At 21.6% G+C, this 24833-nt stretch overlaps 7 protein-coding genes and 1 non-coding gene across 8 annotated transcripts; 6 read left to right on the forward strand and 2 right to left on the reverse strand.

Annotated features, from left to right (window-relative positions):
• Positions 1-1084: 1084 nt before the first annotated feature.
• PBANKA_1110200 (conserved Plasmodium protein, unknown function) lies at positions 1085-2113 on the forward strand (the record flags this gene model as incomplete). Its single annotated transcript, XM_034565634.1, has 1 exon — positions 1085-2113. The coding sequence occupies one exon, from the start codon at positions 1085-1087 to the stop codon at positions 2111-2113; it is 1029 nt and encodes a 342-aa protein (XP_034422311.1).
• A 549-nt stretch (positions 2114-2662) lies between these two features.
• On the forward strand, positions 2663-5802 carry PBANKA_1110300 (WD repeat-containing protein, putative; the record flags this gene model as incomplete). Its single annotated transcript, XM_034565635.1, has 12 exons — positions 2663-2957; positions 3119-3234; positions 3365-3516; positions 3609-3694; positions 3810-3883; positions 3992-4619; positions 4818-4978; positions 5064-5153; positions 5240-5327; positions 5415-5496; positions 5576-5633; positions 5722-5802. The coding sequence occupies 12 exons, from the start codon at positions 2663-2665 to the stop codon at positions 5800-5802; spliced, it is 1911 nt and encodes a 636-aa protein (XP_034422312.1).
• Positions 5803-7095: 1293 nt separating this feature from the next.
• PBANKA_1110350 lies at positions 7096-7248 on the forward strand. The gene has a single exon (XR_002688183.1). It is a non-coding gene; the product is annotated as a small nucleolar RNA snoR04 (small nucleolar RNA).
• Positions 7249-8367: 1119 nt separating this feature from the next.
• Positions 8368-8883, reverse strand: PBANKA_1110500 (histamine-releasing factor; the record flags this gene model as incomplete). The annotated part of the gene is made up of 1 exon (XM_034565636.1): positions 8368-8883. One exon carries the CDS (start codon positions 8881-8883, stop codon positions 8368-8370), a length of 516 nt encoding a protein of 171 aa, XP_034422313.1.
• Positions 8884-9946: 1063 nt separating this feature from the next.
• Positions 9947-10493, forward strand: PBANKA_1110600 (conserved Plasmodium protein, unknown function; the record flags this gene model as incomplete). The annotated part of the gene is made up of 2 exons (XM_034565637.1): positions 9947-10031; positions 10210-10493. The coding sequence occupies 2 exons, from the start codon at positions 9947-9949 to the stop codon at positions 10491-10493; spliced, it is 369 nt and encodes a 122-aa protein (XP_034422314.1).
• A 1148-nt stretch (positions 10494-11641) lies between these two features.
• PBANKA_1110700 (stearoyl-CoA desaturase, putative) lies at positions 11642-14569 on the forward strand (the record flags this gene model as incomplete). Its single annotated transcript, XM_034565638.1, has 2 exons — positions 11642-12724; positions 12824-14569. The coding sequence occupies 2 exons, from the start codon at positions 11642-11644 to the stop codon at positions 14567-14569; spliced, it is 2829 nt and encodes a 942-aa protein (XP_034422315.1).
• Positions 14570-15323: 754 nt separating this feature from the next.
• Positions 15324-19612, reverse strand: PBANKA_1110800 (MORN repeat protein, putative; the record flags this gene model as incomplete). The annotated part of the gene is made up of 2 exons (XM_034565639.1): positions 15324-19359; positions 19563-19612. The coding sequence occupies 2 exons, from the start codon at positions 19610-19612 to the stop codon at positions 15324-15326; spliced, it is 4086 nt and encodes a 1361-aa protein (XP_034422316.1).
• Positions 19613-22073: 2461 nt separating this feature from the next.
• PBANKA_1110900 (conserved Plasmodium protein, unknown function) lies at positions 22074-23783 on the forward strand (the record flags this gene model as incomplete). The annotated part of the gene is made up of 1 exon (XM_034565640.1): positions 22074-23783. One exon carries the CDS (start codon positions 22074-22076, stop codon positions 23781-23783), a length of 1710 nt encoding a protein of 569 aa, XP_034422317.1.
• Between the last annotated feature and the right edge of the window lie 1050 nt (positions 23784-24833).

Consider the following 24833-nt stretch of genomic DNA (forward strand, 5'->3'; position numbering starts at 1 on the left):
ACATTTTATCAAAATTATTATTAATAAATATTATTATTAAATGAAACAAATTTATATAATATTCAATTAATTTACAATACTTAAATATATAATTTACTGTATAAAAATAATACATTGTTTTATCGATATAAAATTAATTAAAAGATTACCTTTATAAATATAGCCTTTTTATTATTATATAACATTTGTTCACTATATGAAACAATAATATTGTCATTTTTATGATTATTATAAATATAATATGTGGGATTTTATATTCTAATTATTTCAAAAAAATTAATATATTTTGATATAAAGCTGTTATAGATATATGATAATGAAAAAATATTATAATGTTTCCTTTTAAATTCCATACATTCGTTTGTTTTCAAAATCTTTATTTTGTAAACGGTGTTTAAAAGTTTCTCATTCATAAATTAGCCTTTTCCCAGACATGGAGTTAGATATAAGGAATGATAATTGGGGATACTTTTTATCTCATTTCTTTCATAGGAATTTTTATAAGTACGTTATGAGCAATTACTTTAACATCTTACAGTTTCCAGGATATGTTATAAATAAAATGTATTACTTTGGTATTAAAAAATATAAGCAATTCCCAAAACATAATTTTACACATACAAAAAATATTATGCTTTCATACTAAATTTATAATCTTTGATACAATCTAATCTTTAAAATCAGTTATATTTATATATTTTTAATAGTTTGTATTTTAGAATATACTATATACAAAAAATAAAATTATAAGACAAGGAAATAATTCATCAATTCCCATGCGATAAATGTATATACATTTAATCATATTTAATAAAAATGTTAAAACTCATAATTTTCTTCTTAACCATAAGTTGTTTTATATTGTTAGTTTTCATCGTAAAATTCTAGTCTGTAAATTCTTTAATAAAGTAATTACTTGTTGTTTGTGTTTAGAATCATTTGATTATATTTTTTTGTATTATTTTATTTTAAATTATTTTGTTATAACTAAAAACATTAATATATGCATGTTTGGATTATTGTCCATGAATTATAAATATATATGAATTAAATTACTGCTTTAAAAAGGTATTTTTATAATGAAATGGAGAAAAACAATGTTAAAGATAATGCATTTAAAGAAAAAAACGAATCTATAATTCCTCGAAAAAACAAACAAATTATGCCTTCTCATTGCTATAGAAATTGTATAGTGCAAAATACATTTTCTGGCATTTTAAAACCTGTAGAAATACAATATAATGATTTGCTTAATCCAAACACAAAGAGCATACATAATATTATTTTTTTAAGAAAAAACATTGATGTATCAAATCATAAAAATAATAAACACCAAAAAACAAGGAGTAATGATAATAAGGACCAAAATAATTTGCCAAATGTGTGTAATATTGTAGAGTCACATCCTCTTATTGATCATGAAAATTTTGTTATAAAAAAAACGTTGAAAAACATGTTTTTTCAAAGAAAAATTAACAATGCATATTCAACCACTGAAATTACTAATAAAAGTAAACCAAATGCAAAATTCGAAGGTTTTGATTATGCAATGTACAATGGAACTAAAAATGAGCATGTAAACAAACTCCCCGTTATAAAACTTATAGAATCAAAAAACAATTTTACTATTTCAAATAACACCTATTTAAATAGCATCAAGACACTCAATTACAGTAGTATTATATATTGTGACATTAATAAAAGAAATTTAAGTCCGAAAACAAGAAATATAAATAAGGATATCATTAAAAATTATAGCGACATGTGTATAGAAAATGATAACGTTTTGGTTAATGAATTTAAAAATATTAAGGATGATAATAATAAAAAAATAAATGTGAAATCTCGTGAAAATCATATTTTATGTGTTGACCACGAAAATGTTTTCAAAAATAACTCTTTGTCTTTAATAGAAACACACGAAAATTATATGGAAAGAACACTAAGTGAAAACAATGCAGTTCACCGTTCAGTATATTTTAAAACACTTGATAATTTAAATCCTTTTCTTAACAAAAGAATAAAAAAAGCGAAAAAAAAAAATGGAGGAGCGTGTTTTTGTAGTTTCAACAATTTTTCATTTCAATTTTTGATGTCATGTGATAAAACATAGAACTTGAGTAGTAATCATTTTTGTTTTATATATATATAATTATTTTTAAATTATTTAAAGTATTTCATATATTTTGTTTTATACTTCTATATTTATAGGTTTTTATTTTTAGATTGATATAACTATATTTTTCATTTATCAATTTTGCACACATTTTTACACCTTTTTTAGATATTACGAATTATATATTTTGTCTATAATATAATAATATTTATTTATTTGATTCTCTATAATAAAAACATAATGCTTTTATCTTAAAAATCATCAAACTGCAGATAAGGATAAAATAAACAAAAATAATTTACCTATAATTTAATTATATAATTTCATAACGTCCTAAGAACCTTGCAAAAAAAATATTTAATAAGGTATTTCCCGGAAAAAGTACAATTGTACATGTTTAATTGTTTAAAAGGCATATAAAATTTCATTTTTTTTCTATAAGTATTTTCATAAAGACATCCATTTTAAAAGAGGAACATAAGTTTCTCTAAAATAATAACTCTATAAAAGCATAAATTATTATGAAAAATAAAAATTAATTTAGAAATGATAAACACAAAAAAGGAAAATATCGAAGGAGGTAAAAAATCAACTATAGACAAATTAGATAATAATGAATATAATGCAACATTCCTAGTGGAAAATGATAATAAAGAAAATGATATTGATCATTTGAATAAGCAATTTGAACAAAATGTAAACAAATGTCATGATAACTCAAATACAGAATCAAATCTAGAATCAGACAGTGATAATTCAGAATATTTTGAAAAGTTATTAAAGAATGCCAAAGTAATTAACATATCAAGCTTTAATAAAAATGAAATAATCGCAGACAAAAGTAATTATTTTAAAACTTATACATTCTCTTTTTAATTATTGAATTATTAATATCATAAATATCAAAACATAATATTTGTTTGCATAATATAAACATCTGACTGCTTGAAATAGAAGATGCTTAGTTATGTTTTATGTATAATATTTATTTTTATTTCAAAGGAGAAAAAGGATCAATCAATATTCCAACTGATGATAAGCATTCTCTTATGGCTCTTTCATTCATACACAACTTTATGATTGAACATGAATTTATAGAATCACTTGAAGTATTTGAAGTTAGACAAATAATTATGCTTTTATCTTTAAATATTTTTTATTGAGAATGTCTTTTTGTTTTACTTGTACATATACGTTTCTGTTAATAACTACAAATGTAAAAAAATAAAATGAATTATTTTTAATTAGAAGGAATATTTTAAAAAATATGGTGATGATATTAATATACTAAGAAAGGGTAAACGTGAAGATATACTTACTCAAAATGAGCTTTTGAGAAATGACTTTTGGAATCATCAAGAATTTACAAAGGGTATTCAAAATTCTCTAGAGGAAGCAAAGTAATTAGTTTCAAATATAGTATACACTAAAACACATTTCTTTGTATCATTTAAACATATGATTAACTTTTATAACATTTTTTATATAACAGTAAAAAAGTCCAAAAAACAATAAAGGAAAGAGACTACTATTTAATGCATCATAAAAGAGTTATACAGGAGAAGGAAACCTTGAATAGTATTATTAAAATCACGGTGTTCGATATATTTAGATATTCAATATTAATATGTTCATTTTTTTATATATCATAAATAAATTTTCTTTTATAATTTTATTTTTGTATATTTGATAGAAGAAATTCAAAAGCAAAAAAAAGAAATTCAAAAGATTCAAAATTCGATAGGGGAAATAAGGGCTAAATACGAAGTATTCGAATATGACACGTCTTTTTTTATATTTTAGAGTTAACAAAAAATATCAACTGAAATTTATTTAAATAAATATAATGCATAACACCTTTTTTTTTTTTCAAAGTCTACACTTAAAGAAAAAATGCTAGTTACATTAGAAAAGGAAAAAAGAGATACAAAAATCGAAGGTTTAAACAAGTATATTGAACGCCTTAAAAATTTATTAGGAAATAGCGGATCCCCCTCATTGGTTAATATTTCTTCCAATGACGAAAAAGGTAATAATTTAACTGAAAGTATCATTTCAAAAGAAGATAAAAAAATATCAAAAAAAATTACAAAAAGAGAAGATACCTCATGGCCCAATAATGAAGATTCCCCTTGTGAATTAAGTGAAAATGAATATGATAAATATAATATTTGTGTTTCCTCTTTAAGCATTGAAAAATCCTTTAATGCTCATAACAGTGCAGTATTAGGTATTGCTTACAACAAAGAGGTTCAATTAATAGCAACAGGAGGTGATGACGGTAAATGGAAAACGTGGAGTGCGTCAAATTATGAATTAGTGATGGAATCACAAGCTCATAAAAAATGGATAGGAGATATATGTTTTAATAAAAAAGGGAATATCTTATGTACATGTAGTGGAGATTCTAAAATAAAATTATGGGATATGCTTAAAGAAAAGTGTATTCATACTTTTATGAATTCAGCCGGCCCTATATGGAGTCTATCATTTCATTATGAAGGTTTTTAATTTATAAAAATTACATATTTATATATAGATAAATGCATATATGTAATTTAACTTTTGTAATGAAATCGTATAAAAATTTGTCTTCAAGTTTTTAATCGAATTGTGTAAAGTATAAAAGAATATATTTACACATATAAATATATTTATATGAAACAAGTTATATATATATTTATTATTATCCATTTTATAGGAAATTTTTTTGCATCTGCATCCATGGATCAGACAATCAGAATATTTGACATGAATAGCTTAAGACAAAGGCAAATATTAAGAGGGCACGTTGATAGCATAAATTGTGTAAATTTTCATCCATTTTTCAAAACCCTCACTAGTGCATCTGCTGATAAGACAGTAATTTCCCCATTTACGCATAAATCACATATTTATAATTTTAATAGGGTAAAAATTCCGAACATATAACATTTTTTTAATATAGGTATCAACATGGGATATGAAAAGTGGGCTATGTATAAATACTTTTTATGGGCATAACTTTCCGTGCAATTACTCTAATTTCAGTACAGATGTAATAATAATAATGATAAAAATAATTAAAAATATTTTTTGTGTTAAAAAAACAAAAACATTAATAATATGATCATTTATATTTAGGGAAAATGGATATATTCTTGTGATTCTGGAGGCGTCGTTAAAATTTGGGACGTTCGAGCAAATAGATGCCTTATCAATATCGACGCAGGTTTCTTATGTTATATATCAACAAACTATGTTTTTATATTTGATTTTTCTATATAATTATTTTTTTTTTTATTGAAATTATAATTAGGACCATCAAGTGCAAATAAATGCCCAATGGATAAAAATAATAAATATTTATTTATAGGATCAGAAGATAATACAATCAAAATGTATAATATTTTAGATTAATAATTTAATTTAATTTGATTATATAAATTATATAGTTTTGAAATAAATATTTTTTTTTAGATTTGATGTTATAGAGAAGAAATTTGTTAGGACACTAAAACATGAATTTCCAATAAAAGTAAAAATGAAGACAGAAAAAAATATACACAAATATATAATATATACTATATTGACGTAATTCCTTTATTTTGAACAATTTTCTATAGAATATTATGGTGGAAAATAATAAACTAATATATTCTTTATCCAATGGAGACATTTTCGTAAGAGGACAACGAACGGAATAGATATTAAATCGTAATAAAATGGATGTAAATATCAATAATACATTTTTTGAGTTGTGTCATAAAACACACAACTAAAATATAACAAAATATTGGGAAATATTTTTTTAAGGAATGATTGGAATTTTTACTTCTATGCTTCAAATTTATTTTGTTTTTTATATAATGCAAAATTTTTCATTTATATTAGCAAATCAATTAAAACATCAATAAAAACTGATATTATATTTAATACGCATTTATACATATGTATAGTTTTATATCACGATGAAATTATAAATAATTGTATACAATATTTAACCATTATTAAATAATACAACATATAAACTTAAATATAAGTTTATATGAATACGATATTCCAACATAAATTGTAATTATATTTTAAAAGTAAAAGGTTTATCTGGAAACTATGTAATAATTATATAGCCATTTTCTAAAATTTATCATGTCTTTTTCTATTATACACATTCATATATATTTTATAATATGACACCTATATAATATATAAGTTTTGTATTAATATAATATGAACACATAATCAGTACTTTCGATGCTAAAGAGCTCATTAAAAAATATAGAGAGAATGTAATATGTAAAAAAATAAATAGGATTAATCGTGTAATATATATTTCATTAAATGATCTACTAATAATGTGTTTTTACATCTTATAGTTTTTTTTATAATTAAAAAAATATTAAATAAGCATAAAATATAAAATTTTGTATCCCCTTATATAATATATATGTAAGTATATTCAAAACATACTTTTTAATTAATATATTTGTTCAATTGCTTAAAAAAATGTAAAACTATATATTTTGTTATACGTATTCCAATATACAAATAAATAATACTTAACTAGCTTCAATAAAATACTTCCCCGGAGTTTTAGTATAATTCTATAATATTTTAAATATTTATTTTGTTTATATTTTTTAGCATAAAATATTTTTTCCACTACTTTTTATTTCATTTTATTGGCTATTTTTTATGCATTAAATATTATAATTACTTGATTATTAAAAATATATATCATGTTGCGAATAAATTATTTATAAATGCGCATATATACTAATATAATTAAATTTTATATGGAAATATATATTTTGCATATATAGTAGCACGTGCATTAAATATGCTGAGTAAGAGCCTTTTGTATATTTATTATTATTTTTTTTATAAAATGAGATTAAGAAATGGCCCCGCCTGCTGCATGACTTTTTTTTCTTTTTTTTTGTGAAAAATAAATATATATTTTTTTTTTATATTTATTCTTTTTTTTTCGACGTCTTCTTTACCGAAGACTGCAGCATTAATATATAGCTATTAAGGCGATGAAGAAAAAATTGCGTAAAAATTTACAACTGACAAATAAGATATTATTAAAATTTAATTTTCTTAATATTTTATTTAACGATGACAAACGCAAGATATCAGAGCTTTTCATATATATTTAAAAATATTGTTTTTTAAAAGAATAAATTTTATGCATATTTGAGTAAAAAAAAATTGATGATCTATGTATATAATGTAATGGATATAAACAAAAAATATATGTACATATAGTTATTATATATATTCGAAAAGGAAATAATTGTTATATATTATATTTATTACTCTTTTTAATTTTGTGAAACATTTAAAGAAAACACATAATAAATATAAAAACGAAAAAATATTGTTATTATAATATATATATCTCCATATGCATATTATATGGGGAGTAATATATCATTAATATTTTTTTACCCTTAATACAATAGTAAATATATATATGTAATAAAGTATAAATATTTTTTGTGAAATCGACAATGTTTTGGTCAAGTTTTTATATAAATGTTATAATGTGATAAAAGGGCTACATTGAAGAAACCTTTAATTATATATAAAAAAATAATTTTTTATGTTCAAATTAAAATATATGCTGTATTATTTGAAAATAATAATTCATATGGTAATATTCATTTAGGGAAAATAAAGTTAAATAAAAAACATAATAGACCAGCTATTGTATATATACTTATTGTTATAATATTATTAATTCATTATTATATTTACTTTTGAAGACAATTTATCGTTGTCAAATAAACGTAAATATTTAATTGAAATATTTGTCACAATAATAACATGCATATATTAACTTGTGAATATATTTCGGTACAATAAATTGCATAAATATTAAGCATCATATTTTTTGCTTGAACATTTCTTTCTATAAATTTAATATGAAGTGACGAATGCAACTAACTATAGGGAGAAAAACAATAAGTACTAAGGTAGTGATAATTTTTTACTTCTTTTAAATGCATATTTTGTTTATTTACATTTTACACAAAATAAAAGAATACTTTGTATTTAAAAGCTTTTTAATGGTTTATGCGTCATGTAGCAATGAACGGTAGAAAATTAAATATTCATTGGACCATTTTAAGAGACATTTTATAGTTATTAATAAATACAAAACTTATTCATTTATATATATGCATAAAAAATATTTCATTTAATTTAAGAACCCATAAATAATTATGTAATAACACGTCCATCGTATACACCATTATGTATACATTTTAGTATTTTTCTTCAAATAAACCATCTGATATATAAACAAATCTAGGAGTAATTTCTTCACCTTTATAATATGAATAAATTAAACCAGCTTCCATATCAAGTGATTCTCCCATGTAAAATTCAAAATCATCGAAATTTGTTAAAATATGTTTAATTAAGGGTTGTGCCTTTGTTTTAAAAATATTTACACGATCTGGTTTCTTCTCTTCTAAATGCTTAAGAATTCTTTGCATAAAGTTTTTAACATAAGCGCTATATTCTTTTTTGCTTAAACTAGTGGATGTTAATTGAAAAGAGTCAACAATATCAATGACGTGTTCAACATCAGCTCCCATTCCATCTACTGCATCTTCACTATTATCAGCTATACCATAGTCATCATTTCCCTTTATTCTTTTATTTGATTTTACTTCAAAAGCAATTTCACGAAATTCCGCATTTCCAAATGGATCTTCTTGAATATATGAATCAGAGCATACTTCATCATTTGTAAAAATGTCTTTATATACTTTCATTTTGGCTTATGCAAGTATCGAACAAAATATTTTTTTATACACGTAAATATAGCAGTAAATATCCTTGTAATTAAAAATTACAACTAGTTTCCTTAAGAATACTATATAATTAAAAGGCTTCTAAAAAGAAAGAAGAAAAATATGAATTTCTGATTTAATATTATCACAAAAAATAAAAAGGGGATATCGATATATTATATTATATGCATGCTTTTAAGTTTTTCACTTTTAATATATATAATATTATTCTATAATTTTTTATATTTATATTTGTATTTACCAAAGTTTTAAAGATAAACGATCTTAAGCTTAAGAAAAATTAATAAAAATATATTATTTTAACATAAAGAAACAAATATAAAAGTTCAATGAATTAATAAAAAAAATAAATATATTAATATGTTACTATTACGCATATATATATAAGTGTGCTTATAAAATAATAATTACTATTTTTTTTAATGCATGTTTGACAACGGTAATAATGCGCTTACTATAATAAATTTCTTTATTATTATTATATTGCATTTAATTATAATTAATATAAATTCATAAAATTTCAAGGATTATTATTAAATGAGCTGAATAAATTTGTTTGTATCGCTTTTTATTGATAGAAAAAGAAACAAAAATGTTCTACTTAAAAATATAAGTAATGTATGTATATTATACAGGAAATAAGATATATTAATTTATATCACATATTTTATAAGGGGAAAATCCTTCTGTGTAATATTTAATAAGATTGCCTCTTTTTAAAAAATTGTATATTTTTTTGTTTTTTTGTGTTTTTTATGTACAATTTAGTATACTATATATACAATAATTATTAAAATCAGCTTGTAATTATATATATATATCTTGGACACTTCAAAGTATAATATAAACATATACTTATTCTATTATTATAAAGACAAAACGATGAATTAAATATTACAGAAACAAATAATCATGTGCTTAAAAACGAAATACATGACAAAATGCATTCTCTATAAAAAAAAATAAATTTATAACTGTATTACACAATCTATATGTATATTTTTTTTCTTCTTATTAGTAAAAGATGAAAGCTGTTTTTTTTGTAATTTTAATTTTTGTATTACTAAGTTCCACATTCTATGGAAAAAAATCAAAACTAAAAAAAAAAGGTAAAATATAACAAGAAAAATGGTGTTCCTTTACTATCATAAAATAATCAATAATTCATATAAATTATAACAATTATATATATTGATATTTAAATTTTTGAAGCTGTAAAAAAAACAAAACAAAATATATGCTACGCCCACGTTGTCAGCATTTTTTCTTATATTTTTTTAATTATAGGAAAAAATGGAAAAAAGAATATATCATTAGGTGGTGACTTTTTGGGAGACAGTACGCCTTTACCCAGTTCTGTATATAATTTACACGTCGATTTAAATAAGCATTATGAATTAAATGATTTTATTTTAAATAGAAAAGAAAAAATAAATAAAACCTTAATTTTAATGTATAAAGAACATTCTAATCATGTAAAAGAACTTCAAGGAATAATGGGATTAAGGCAAAAATTAATAGATCACTTAATTAATGAAATAAAAGAATTAAAGGAATTAAATGAGTTGTAAGAATTAAAGAAATCGAAAGATGTGTACGAATGCATTCCTTAATTATATGAATTAATTTATCGATTATAAATGCTTTTGAACACATATTTGTGTAACAGTTCATATTTTTAGATTTATTCATTTGTTTTTATTTATTTTTTTGTGGTTATTTTTTGGTGTTTACAATGCATATTATGCTAAATATGTATGACACTACTTTTCGATACGTTAACTTTATTTGAATGATGTCTCGTTACTTCATTACCTATCGATGAGTATTTTTTTAATTTTTTTACAAAAAAATTCATAAAGTAGACACTTCTAAAATAAATCGAAATTATATTAATAAAAAAACAAAATACCAAACAAATTATTGTAGCTTCTAATGTTATATAATTTTCGGCTTATCTTGTCATTTCCCTTTCTTACCGAAAAAATATATTCATGAGAATTACACAATATTTTGAATATCAATGCATTTAAAAATGTACATACAAATATTTATATTCTAAGAAATAAATAATAAACTGTTTATTTATTATATATTTTTTGGATTTCTTTTTAATCAAAAAATTCGATGCTATTTATATTATGCGTATGCGCGCCAAAATAATATACATATCGCACACATATATAATTATATAGCATATTAACAATATTTGATGTAGCGACAAAATTTTAAAAACACGCTCCGTCGATTTTTTTAACGTTAATATAGCAAATAAGGGGTGAGCAAAAAATTAATGCCCTTAAAAAACAAAATCATATATTTTTTATAATTTTAAATTTATCACATATGGCTGAATAATGCCTCATTTAATATATATAAATACTTATTAGTCTTTTTTTTTAAATGGTATGACAAAATATGTAAAATCGTTATAAAAAAAATAACAAAAGTATTATAGCTTATTTTTAGTACATATATTTTTTTTATAAGACTTACAACATATTGAAGATTAAGCATTTTAAAACATAAATTATAAGAAATATATTTATGTTACTTTCATACAATATATATACAAAAAAGTTGAAATATTTTAATGATAAAAAACAATGTATTTATTTACATTATATGTTGTGCGCATGTGAATAAACAAATTGTATTTTGTAATTTATAAGCATATTAAAATTAAGATACGTTAAAAGTTTGTGAAAAAGTTTTTTCAATGGCGTTACAAATGAATTTTGGTGACGCAATCATGGCTATTTGGAGTGTGTTAGACGAAAATGATTGGAATGTTAAATATGTAGTAATAATATATATATCATATATTGTTGGTTTGGCTTCTTGCTATTTTTTGAGAAAAATATGTTCTCAATCTTTTGTTAATTTTATAAAACTTTTAAAAGGCGTTTTAGTTTCAATAATTTCTGTGATGAGCTTGAAATATTTAAACATAAATACCAGAGTAGGTGTTAATTTACTTCACATATATAATATTGTGCAGGTGTGTAGTTTTTTAGAAGTATTTAGCATAAGAATTAAAAACACAAATAACAAATTGTCAAACGATCAAACTTCAATTGTTAATAAATATGAGTTAGATAATGAAAATGTAGACCACCACACATTAATAGGGGACGCATCACAACATTTAGAAAAAATAACAAAGACCATTTTGAATGATAAAAAATCCTTAGAGGAAAATAAAGGAATATTAAAAGAAAAGGAACTTATAGAACAAATTGAACAAGAAGAAAAAAAAGAAGAAGAATATATGAAAGCAAAAAATGTTAGTAATTCCAAAAAAAGAAATAGTGGAAGTAAAATAAATTTAGTTTGGATTTATGTTTTATTTTCAAAAACATTCAATGTAATATATTTTTCTTTATTTTGGAAGTTAATACCCAATTTGATAATAGTAAAAATATTTTTGACCTTACAGTTATGTACAAGCTTGATTTATACTGCTAAAAATGTTTACAAAAGCAATTCAAATATAAAATTATTACAAAAATTATTAGATGGACTTAATATTGTATATTATATTTTTATAAGTTTATTTTTTACAAAGATATTATATACATTTGATGACAATTATAATAATAATTTAATACAAAACTTCGCAGTCGTTTCTATTGTCTTTCATATGTATTATGGATACATGGCATTTGTTAAATATATTTATGATTATTATAAGCAATTCAGACCATCATTATTTTCATTTATATTGTTTTTTCATATATTTTCCATAATTGGAATAATCAAATTATATCACCATGAACACCGAAAATCCTTGTTAATACAGGTTAGTCAAATGTTTTTTTTCCCGTTGATTTTTTTTACCTTTTTTTTTTCATTGATTCATATCATTGACTTCATATATTCATTTTTTCCCTTTTTATAGTGCATAACATTTTACCTCATTAACGGATTTGGAATAACATTCGGTGCCCATCGATTGTGGTCACATAGAGCATTTAAAGCTAGTACATTCGTACAAGTTTTATTTCTAATTTTGAATAGTTTTGCAAATCAAGGTAGTGTAATAATATGGGCAAAGAATCATCGTTTACATCACAAATACAGTGATACAAAATATGATCCTCATAATATAAGAAATGGTTTTTTTTATAGTCATGTTGGATGGTTATTATATCAAAAAACAAAATTTGTAAAGGAAAAAGAAAAAGAAATTTATGTCGACGATTTATTACAAAATCCAATTCTTATATTACAACATAAATTAGATCCATATTTCAACTTTTTTTTTTGCTTCATAATACCAGGTATATATACCTACTATATGTATAACAATTTTTGGGATGGGTTTTTAATTTTAGGCGCTCTTAGATGGATTATTACCTTACATGCTACTTGGTCAATTAACAGTGCTTCTCATTCATTTGGCCATAGACCATATAATGCTGATATAAAAGCTTCTAACAATATTTTTACATCAATAGTAGCTCTTGGAGAGGGATGTCATAATTATCATCACGTATTTCCATATTGTTATGCTATGAATGAAAATTTTTATATTCTTAGCATAAACCCCACAAAATATGTAATACAACTTTTTTATTATTTGGGATTAGTATGGGATTTGAAATCAGCACAAAATATATGTAAAGAGGTTCGATTAAGAGAATCATTAAAAATAGAACAAAGAAATAAAAGGTTAAGCGAAAATATTAAAAATCAAATATTGAAAAAAGAAGACACAAGCTATATAACAGATTTAATGAATTCCTTTAAAGCATTTTGTAACGATTATATAAATATTTCTACATTTATGTATATATTATACTTTTTAAGAGACATTACTATTATGTTTACTATTTTTTTAATGCACATATGGTATTGTTATAATAAATATGGAAATGGAGCAACCTTTTCAAAATTATCACTAGAAAGTAATAAACTTTTTAATATTATTTTGTTTACACTTTTTCATATAATTCTATATGCCTTACCCATGGGAACGATGTTTATAAGCCTCTATTCATTAGTTTATGAATGCAAAAGGGGATTAATCTTTAAAAATCAATTCCTTAACAACTTATTTGGTAGTATAATATCATCTTTTATTTTATTACCATATTCCTCTGAAAAGTCAAGAAAATCCTTATTAACATCACTAAATGAAGATTTTTTTAAAGTTTTAAAAGGGCCAATATACTTTGATTTATATATAATTATTTTTTCTTTAGTATCAGTATTATATGGATTTATTGCTTACGGATTTGGGTATTTTTATTTTTGCACCTTTTTCTTAGTACCATATATAGTTTTTAATGCATGGTTATTACTTTATATTTATTTGTTAAAGAATCCGCCATGCTTAAATGCCCAGATGCATACAAAGGACGTAGATATAAATATTTTAAATTATGTTGCTTTTCAGTCATTATTAGAATGGAAAAAAAATAATTCAATTTACCAAAGCAAGAAAAGATTATATAAATTTATTTTCTCCTTTATCAATTTTATGCATCATCATTTATGTTATACGTATGTTGTGGAATTTATAAATTCAAAAATACCAAGCTATCGAACAAAGGAAATTTACAAGTACTTTGACAAAACTTTAGACCAATACTATTTTATGCGTAATGACAAGTTCATGGAAATATTAAAAGAATTTTTATAAAATGATGATCTTCTACCATATAAAAAAGCATTGAACACAAGTGTGTGAAAAAAACAATTTGTATTATAAGCAAAAATATGTTTGCTAAATAACCATTGAATTATCCCCTGCTCATATTATATATATAGATATGTTATATATATTAAATGTACATTACCAATTAATTTGAAAATGTATTATCAGCAGTATCATTACTGTTATTGTTACATTTTACTATTAAAAATATTGTATACGTGAATCATATAAACAAGTTTATTTTTTATTGATTTTTGCATATTATTAATGAAGAAGGGAGCGAAACAAAAAAAACATATCGTTTCCTAATTGAATTTAAGTACTGTGGATCTATTTCATCAATTTTGTTCAAAACTAAATGCGATGTCTATATATACAATATTTTTAGTGATATGCATGTAATTAGTAACGCAAATACAACATTATATATATTTGTATGTATTTGTCATTTGATTTTTCACATTTGTTTTTTTTTTAAATGTTTATATTTGATTTTTTATGGAAAAATTTTCTATTAAGGATCATTCAAATTTAAACGAAAAACAAGAATATAATAGAATAAAATAAAATATAAAAACAAAAAAATGTGTATATATAAAAAAAAAATTTCATCTATAACTTTATCTGAAATTATTTATTTTGAGCATGTGGTAGCAATTCAAATATGTACTACACTGTCAACATCTATATATTTACGTGTATTTTCATATTTTTATCATCAAATAATTGCTACCTTATTTTAAAGATAATTGCTCAAGACTCGGAATAAAACATCCTTATAATCAAAAAAGGATTGGCTAATTAAAAAATCATTATAATTTTGTTTTTCATTGAGTTTATCTTTTTTAGGATTATAATTGCATAACTGTTCATGCAATATTTTTTCTTTTTTAATTAATTTATCATAATTAAAATGAGCATAATATATATCATTTCCTTCATATAAAATTCCATATCCATGTTTCATTCCCCTATACCAATATCCTTCATATCGGTTTATATTATCATAAAAAAATATTCCATAACCATGCTTCATTCCTAAAAGGAACATTCCATCGTAGCTTTCTTTTTTAGCGCCCTCGTTACTGGGGTTATTACTACTATTATTATTACATATTATGCTTAATCCCTTTTTATGGGGTATAATATATATTTGTTTTTCTTTCAGATATTCAACAACTTGATAATTTTCTTTTAACTTATTTTCAATTTTAGTGATCCAATTTTTATTCAATAGTTCCCAACATTTTTTCAATAATTTTGCTTCTTTTTTCTTTATATAAATTTCAACCTTTTCGTTAAAATTTTTTTGTGTAGAATCATTTTCACTATATTCCAGCTTACATTTATTATTATTTGAAGAATAATTTTGTATTGCCTTTGTTATATCACCTGGTAAAGAGTTTCTTGCATATGCTTTCAGTTTTGTATTATTCAAATTGCTATCGGGTCTTATTTCTAAACTGTTAATATCATCAGAGTTGCGAATAACGGATTTTATGATATTTATAACACTGTTTGAAAATATTTTATTTTCTATTTTCTTATCCATAGTTATATTTTTACCTTGTGTAAATATAAAATTTTTGTCATCATTATTAACTTTATCTGTATTAGATATGTTTGTTTCAATAAATTTTCTCACATCATGTAACTGTTTACTTATATTATTAGGTATTTTATTTTTACTATATAAATAGTTACAATTCTTATTGTTCTTTTTATATACACCAAAAGGTAAAATATAAATCTTACCTATATATTTATCTTTGTTAGGAAATATTATATGAAAATTTTTTTTTAATACAGGTTCATTATTATTCCATTTCCCTTCGATACATAACATTTCATCAGAACTTGGATTATTTTTTATAGTTAAAAAGCCATTTCCATTTTTTTTTCCTTCCCAAAAAACACCTTCAAATACGGTAGTATCATTATAAGATAAAAATCCATATCCATGTGGTAAGAAACTTTTTATTTCTCCTGTATAAATATTTCCATTTTCATAAATAATTTTACCCTTTCCAATTAAATCATTATCTTTAAATATACCAATATATGTATTTTTATTAAATATAAGTTTCCCATTACCATTAAAAAAACCATTTAAAAATTCACCCTCATATTGATTTAATAAGTAATCAACATATAACCCATTACCATTAAATAAGTTATTTTTAAATTTGCCAAAATATTTGAATTTATTAGAATACAGTAAATGACCTGAACCATTTATTTGATCATCTTTCCATTCTCCATAAAATGTTATACAATGTGTATTATATATAAGTTTTCCAATTCCTTCTTTGCACTTTTTTAATTTACAATAAGTTCCTTCATATACATAACCTTTTAATGATATTAATAAAACATCTATTAAATTTTTATTTATTTCTTTTTTTGTTTTATCTATATTTTCATTTTCAGTTTCATTTTCCAGTTTTCTGTTTTTTTTTTCAATAATTAATTTATCATCTATAAAATAATAATTTTCTATATCTTCCTTATCAAATAATATATTATTTTCTTTTGAAATTTTTAAAAAATGATTTAGTTTTAAATCCTTTTCTATAAAAAAATTATAATTTGAAGTTACATTCCACATTTCAAGAAAATGTATATTGTAATTATTGTTATAATTTTCTCTTTCTTCTTTTACACCTTCTTCATAATTTTGTTTGCTTAACATAAAAAATTCGTTAAAATATTTATGAAAATGATTTCTTAATTCTGTAATATGTTGTTTTTTAAATTCGTTATTTTCTTCATTTTCTTTTATATAATTTATGCTATTATTTGATATATTTATTTCCTTCTTAATAATATTCAAATTATAGCTATTTTGTTGTTGTATTTTTAATGATTTGATATCTATTATATATCCATCATCTTCATCATCTATGTATTCAATTGGACTGCAATAATGTTCATATATTTCATTTTTTTCATATGCATTGATATTTTTATTAACATTTTTATCTATATTGACGTTTGATATCGCTCCTATACCTTCATAATTATTTTTTTCTATATTATAGAATTGTGATGCATATACTTCTGAATCATTTTGTTCATCCAACATATTAACTTCGTCATTTGTATTCACATTTTTAACACAATTTGAATCGATATTATTCTGATTGTTAGTTGCATAACCATGATTACTATCCCTAATAAATCCCCCTTTATTATTATTATTAATACTAACACAATAATTTTTCATATTTTCATAAAAAGGTGGATCATTTTTTTTGTTGGTATTATATTGAAAAGCATTATTCTGAGAGCATGCGTTAGAATCATCCTTATTTGAAGAAAAAATACTTTTGTTATTATATTGTTTAATATTTTCAAAAAATATAGAAGAAAAATTAAAAAAAGATTTAAAAGATAAACTAATTGTTTTTAAATAATTAATTTCATATTTAGTTAATGTCAATGCATTATTTAAATCTCCATTTTTTATAAATATTTCATCTTTATCTATATCATATAACACATCTACCACATCTTTTACATATTTATATACATCGCTATCTGTGTTTGTGGATATTAAATAATTTTTTCCAAATGTGTATTCATTAAATAATTGAAGGTTATTTATATGTAATAATAATATATATCGTTCATGAAATAAAATTAATGGTAACTTAAATTTTATCCACTCGTCAAACTTTCCTTCATAATTTTTTATGTTAAATCCAAAATTTATAATATCAGGTATGAATGACAAAAACAATAATAATTTTTCATATGTATTCCCTTTTTTAGAACTCACCAAAGCTATTTTTCTTTCTAATAATATAGCTTTTAAAAAAATTAAAATATTTTTTATTTTCATATTATTCACATTTTCAATACTATTTTCCAGACTCACATAGTAATCCTCATAAGTTATATATTCCAATATTTTTCCTGTATTAAAATAATCAACAAAGTTTTTTAATTTTTCATAATTTATTTTTTTTCCACTATTATTTATTATAATACCCTTTTCATCGTCACCCCTCTTATCAATATTCATATCAAACTTTTTTACTTTGTCATTATTTTCGCCCATTTTTTCTTTAACTGTGTTCATTATTAATGATTGCGCAACTGGAATAAATCGTGTGTATATAAAATCATAATATGGAATTTGACTTATAATAATAATTTCCTTATATTTGCAATTTTCAAAATAATTTAAAGATATTATATAATATCTATTACCACTATCTCCATACATAATGTTGTATTCCTTATTGAAAATACTAGTTTTATCATTGTTAAAATAAAGAAGGGCATTATCCGAATTAACTTCGTTAAATAAATATATTCTTTCTAAAATTAACATCTTTATATCATTCATCCAATACCCTTCATATCTATACCAAACATTAAATGGTGTTATTGATTTTAAATTGTTTTCATCATTAACTTTAAAAAAAATATTTTTTTTTATATCTATTATATTTGGATAAATAAATTCAATTTGTTCATTTTCTTCTTTAGATAAAATAACAATACAACAGATATAAGGCCCACATGTTGTAGGATCAAATAATATTTTTATTTTTTTGTATTTATTAACTATTGTATCAGATATATTATCATATTTTGCACATTCTTCTGGGGGGTCATTTAATTTCGTGTTTTTTACAAAAAAATGGGATGTCTTATCACCGTCAAATTTTATTTTTTCTACATCTTCGTCAAAAATTTTATCAATGTTCTTTCCTATTTCGGATAATTCATTTTCATTTACTTGGTTGTTTTCTTGATCATTGCATCTGTACGTTCAAGGTGAAAAATGTGCAGATAAATAAATGTATATATATATATTGTTTATACAATGCTTTCTTAATTTATATATAGATTACAAGTATATTTACGTATATACATGTGCCAACAAAAGACCAAATCTCTGTACATAAAACGATATAAAAACTTATAAATATATAAAGTTTAATATTATATCTGAGTCAAAATTAACCTTTCAGTTTTTAGAGAAAACATGTGTGAGTTATCCTTATTTTTCTTCATAAATCTCTTAAAGTTGGAAAAAAAGCAACAAAAAAAAATTACATATTTTTAATATTAATTTCTGATTTATACTAAATTATAGTAAAAAAACAATATAATATTTAAGAAAAAATATATAAATTTATTGCAAATTAATAATATATATTTTTTAAGTTCAATTTTTATCATTATAAGTAAGCAAAATCATTTTATTTTATTTTATTTTATTTTATTTTTCACTATATCATCACTGTGAAAACAAAAGTAAACGACAATTATATTTTATTTGTGAAAAAAAACATTAAAATACATGAATTCCTCTTTAAATATTATAAATACCCTAAGTTAAATTGCTTTCCGGATTTAAAACTAAATATATTCAAAATTGTATAACATTTTTTCCTTTTACTACTAAATTTGTTTTAGCTTTATTTGATTGTTTTCCTGTGAAAATTTATATTCAAACTACATCAAAGCCTTTAAACAAATATTACAATATCCTTTTTTCAAACATGATGATTACAACTTTATGTATATTGTTGCTCATGAAGACAAACTATTTTTATAGTATAATTTATGGAAAATTTTTGGTAGTATATAATTTAATGAGTATATCGCTTACTATAAAAAATATAATATTTATCTTTTAAAAATATGAACAATGGTGTTAATTTATATAACAATTAAAATTTATGTGACCAAATAAACTAAGAAAATCACATAGAATGTGGTATATATATGTTCTTGAAATTCCTTTTTTATTTTGAAAAAAAATCAAATAATCTTTTAAAATTTTCCTTTATAAATCTGGATTTTTTATATTATGTCGTTCATATCCTTTCATAATTATAATATATATTAAACAATGTGTATATAAACACATAAATTACTATGAAACAATAAAAAGGATATTCTCAACCATAGATAGGATGAAAAACAATTTCCACATTTATGGAAAAATCACTTTTCTCGTAAAGTTATTTGTCTTATAAAATTTAAGTTAATATTTTTTTGTACTTTGAAAAAAATAAGAAAAAAAAATATTTTTTCAAAAAAGTTATATAAAAAATATTTTTACAATATGCTTGGTAACTTAATATCGCTTAAAAAAATGATAATTTGTTTCGTTTTGGTTTCCTTTTTTTACAACTTGTTCCAAATAACACATTGAAAAAATATATGTTGTTTAAGAGGCAAATGGAATTACCAAGTGTTATCTTATGGTGAATATAGAAATATCATTATAAAAAGTTGTATATATATAACACAAAATATGTAAAAAATATAATAGAGCTTATAAAAAAACATATATATAATGAGACATTTACATGCATGCAACAAATTTTACAATTTTTGTGAACCCAAATTATAAAATTACATAATTTATCAGAGTTAAAGGAAATAAATATTACATTTAATATATCTATGTTCATTTGTTTCAATTAAAAATATTTTATTTATTTTAATTTTGTTTTTTGGGCTTAATTTCAAATTATTTTTGGAGAAAATATAAATACACTCCAAATTATTTCGTAATCTATAATTTTTACTTAAATTTTTTTTTGTACATATATAAATGTGAAAATAGTAACTATTCTTTAATTAAGACAATTTTATTTTTATTTATTATAATTAATTTTTACGGATTTTGTTGAACCTTCATCATTATATATATATATATCATTTATGATTTATTGGGTTTTTTATATTGCGCCTTTTTCGGCATATAATAAAAATCATGCATACAAAAATAAATATTTCAATCATTTCAAAATATGAGAACACATAGATCATATAATTCATATAGAAGATAAATTTTGTATAAAACGAATGAACCTTTTAAAAATTTTTCATATATATATATATATATATATATATATATATATATGCATGTTTGAATATTTATGTAATACCGAGGAAATTAAAATTCACATTCTCTATATAGTTGTCTTTTAATTTCATAGATTGTTTTATTAAAGTGTTATTAGTTTTATCCACACTCTCAATTCCGAAATGAATGTTGTATTTTTTTTAATACATGTGTTATTCTATTAAAAACGAACATATATATGTGTTTGTGCTTGTGTGTGTTTATGTTTATGTATTTTTTTATTTTTTGTGAGGATATTTTAACATGTTTAAATGATATTATTTATTTGCAAAAAAGAAAAAATAGTTTTAAAGTAATAAGGTAGCTTTCGATGCAAAAAAATAAAACGCAAAAGGAGCCACTAGTTTTATTCTTTTTCTTCAGAACTTTGCATTAATGCGCAATATAATTACTTAAAATACATATAAATGTTTTTAATATTTTAATGAAAACATTTCAAATTACGGAAAGAATACAGAAATTAATATTTTTTAATTCCGCGCTTTTATGGATATGTAGTTGTAATATACAAATTCAAATTTGAAAGTAATAATAAAACTATATATTTATATACATAATACATAAAAAAAGTGAAAAATAGAAAAAAAAGACATGGATATATTATATTTTAGGAATTTCCTTTTAATTATCTCCTTTTTTGTGGTAAACAACAAAATTAATATTAAGAATGAATTTATACTATTGGGATTTTTTAGTAGCTTTTCTTGGAAAAGTGAAAATAATACGATGGCTGAATGGGTATTAAATAGTAGTATAAATAATCAAAATAAAAATATACGAATTTTAAATACCTATATTGAGTTGAATGGCAATGTGAATAGTGATATTGCATATAAAAATTTGGATAAAAATGAAAGTGACACATCAGGAAAAACTTTATTTCTTAATACAAATTATTATAACTACTTGGATAAAAGTGAAAAGAAAATGGATCACGCCAAAGATGAAAATAAGGAGAATCATGATTCGAAATCTGAAATTGAAATAAAGGAACTCATAAAGAAAGAAATCGAGAAAAATAACAAAAAAGAGGAAGAATACATAAAAAAAGAAATCGAAAAAAGTATCAAAAAAGAAAGAGACAACGAAATACGCGAAGAAATCGATGATGAACAAGATTATGAACAAGGTGAAGAAAAAGATGGAGAAAAAGACAAGCCTAAGGAAAAAAAAATAAAAAAACTAATACATCATGAAATTAGGAAAATTAATGAAAAAATTGAAAAAAATGTACAAGAAAGCGAACAAGAAAAGAACCCTGGTGAAATAAAAAAAAATAAAACAATAGCAATTGAAATAAAAAATGAAAACAGAGATCCTAAAATTAAATGCTCAAATAAATTAAATTATATAGAATTAGAATATTCAAATATAGATAAAAAATTAATAAGCGAAAAATATAATAATGATGTAATTTCCTTTATTAATATAAAAACAAAAGATAAAATATATTTTAGAGATAAAATAAATGAAAATATTACAAAAATTAAAGATCATGATGCAAATAAAATATCAAACATCGAACAAATGGAAGTAGAACCAAACATCATTAAAAAGGATCAAAATGTTACATATGAACAAATTAAAAATAAAAACAAAATGCAAGGCAATGCAATATTACACAATAATAATCATGCTTTTTTGGATTCAAAAGAATATAATAATTTTCATACATTTTTTAATAATAATTTAAAGAATATTAATAAGCATACAAATTCTCATAAATATAACAACAATTTAAATGGAATCACAAAAAGTCATGATATAACTAAAGGCAATTTTACTATTTTTATAACAGAAAATCAAGAAGATGATTCTCTTGTATTACCCATAAATTTTGAACGTCGAAATTCGGTTTTAAACATAAGTAATGACGAATACACCAAATTAATGAATGAAGGAAGTGTACTTGTATATGATAAAGATGAAGTTGTTCCATATAAATATGACGCCTTTGAAGTAAAAAATGATAGTGTAAATGATATGAAGGAAAATAACAATAACGATAATAATAGTAGTAATGATTCTATATATAGAGATAAATCCAATGATGCATCATCACAAAATAACCCAGAGGAAGAAGATCAATTTAAAGGAACTATTTTAACATGTGTAACTGTTATTATAATTCTTGCAATTATGTTTTTAATTGGATTTATTATTTATTATTATGATATTATAAATAAATTACGTGTAAAATTCCAAAAGAAAGGAAAAAATAATAAATCAATGACAATAAAAAATGACAAATCCTCAGGAATGTATATCGATAATTACTATGATAATAGTACTCATGTATAAAAATTAACATATATTCGAATGGTTGTGTACATATATATACGTATATGTTATACATAGGTTTTTTTTTTCATTATATAATTTTGTTTTAAAATTATCTCATTTGTGTGTTTTTTTATTTTTCTCATTCATTTGTTTTACTAATATGTGCATGTTTTTTTGTTATTTGTTTACAATATACTTTTTATTTACATTTCCGTTTTTTTATTATTTCTTAAAAATTTGTATATTTATTACTAAATGAATCATATATCTTATCAAAAAAAAAAAATAAATAAAAAATATCACTATTTACAAACAACATTTTATATACATAATAACTTTTATAAAATAATACAACAAAAGAACAAAGATATATGAACATGTATTTTTCAGACAAGTTTTTCATATGAATATATGGTTGCATACACATTTTTTACTACCTTTTGTTCTCTGCATATTTAAAAGGTTTATGAAAATTGAATATATTACATTATATTCATTTCAGGGGGGTAGAAAAAATTAGTACCAAATTTGATTATATAATTATCCTCAACTTTTATAGATCTCTATAATAAATTTAGTATAACTTCTAACAACACCTATTCATATATATATACATCATAAGCAAACAAATTGCTGTGAATCGATTATCATTGTGGAATTGTATTTTTATAGCGTTAAGTTGTATTTTATTGTGCTACTCCAGTTCTGTTGATATTTCACAAATTCTAAAAAGGTGTTTTAATATGAGAAAGAAAAGAAAACACAAGGAATAAAAAAGAAGAAAAACATTATAATTGCTTTATTTTTTATATCATAGGTGCTATTATATTAATATATACGTGTATATATATATATATATATATATATTAATCTAAAGTTGTTAAAAAATATGTACTATACATGTGGAATTGGTTAGAAAAAAAAACTTATTTGTGGATTGATAAATATAAGCATTTTTAAAATATATTTATTTTATAGTTAAGCAAAGTACATAACTGTTGTATATATTTTAATTGTATCAGTTTTCTGTTCAACGTATATAATTATATACATGTCACACTCTTATAA

This window comes from Plasmodium berghei (assembly GCF_900002375.2).
Source record: "Plasmodium berghei ANKA genome assembly, chromosome: 11".
NCBI lineage: Eukaryota > Apicomplexa > Aconoidasida > Haemosporida > Plasmodiidae > Plasmodium > Plasmodium berghei.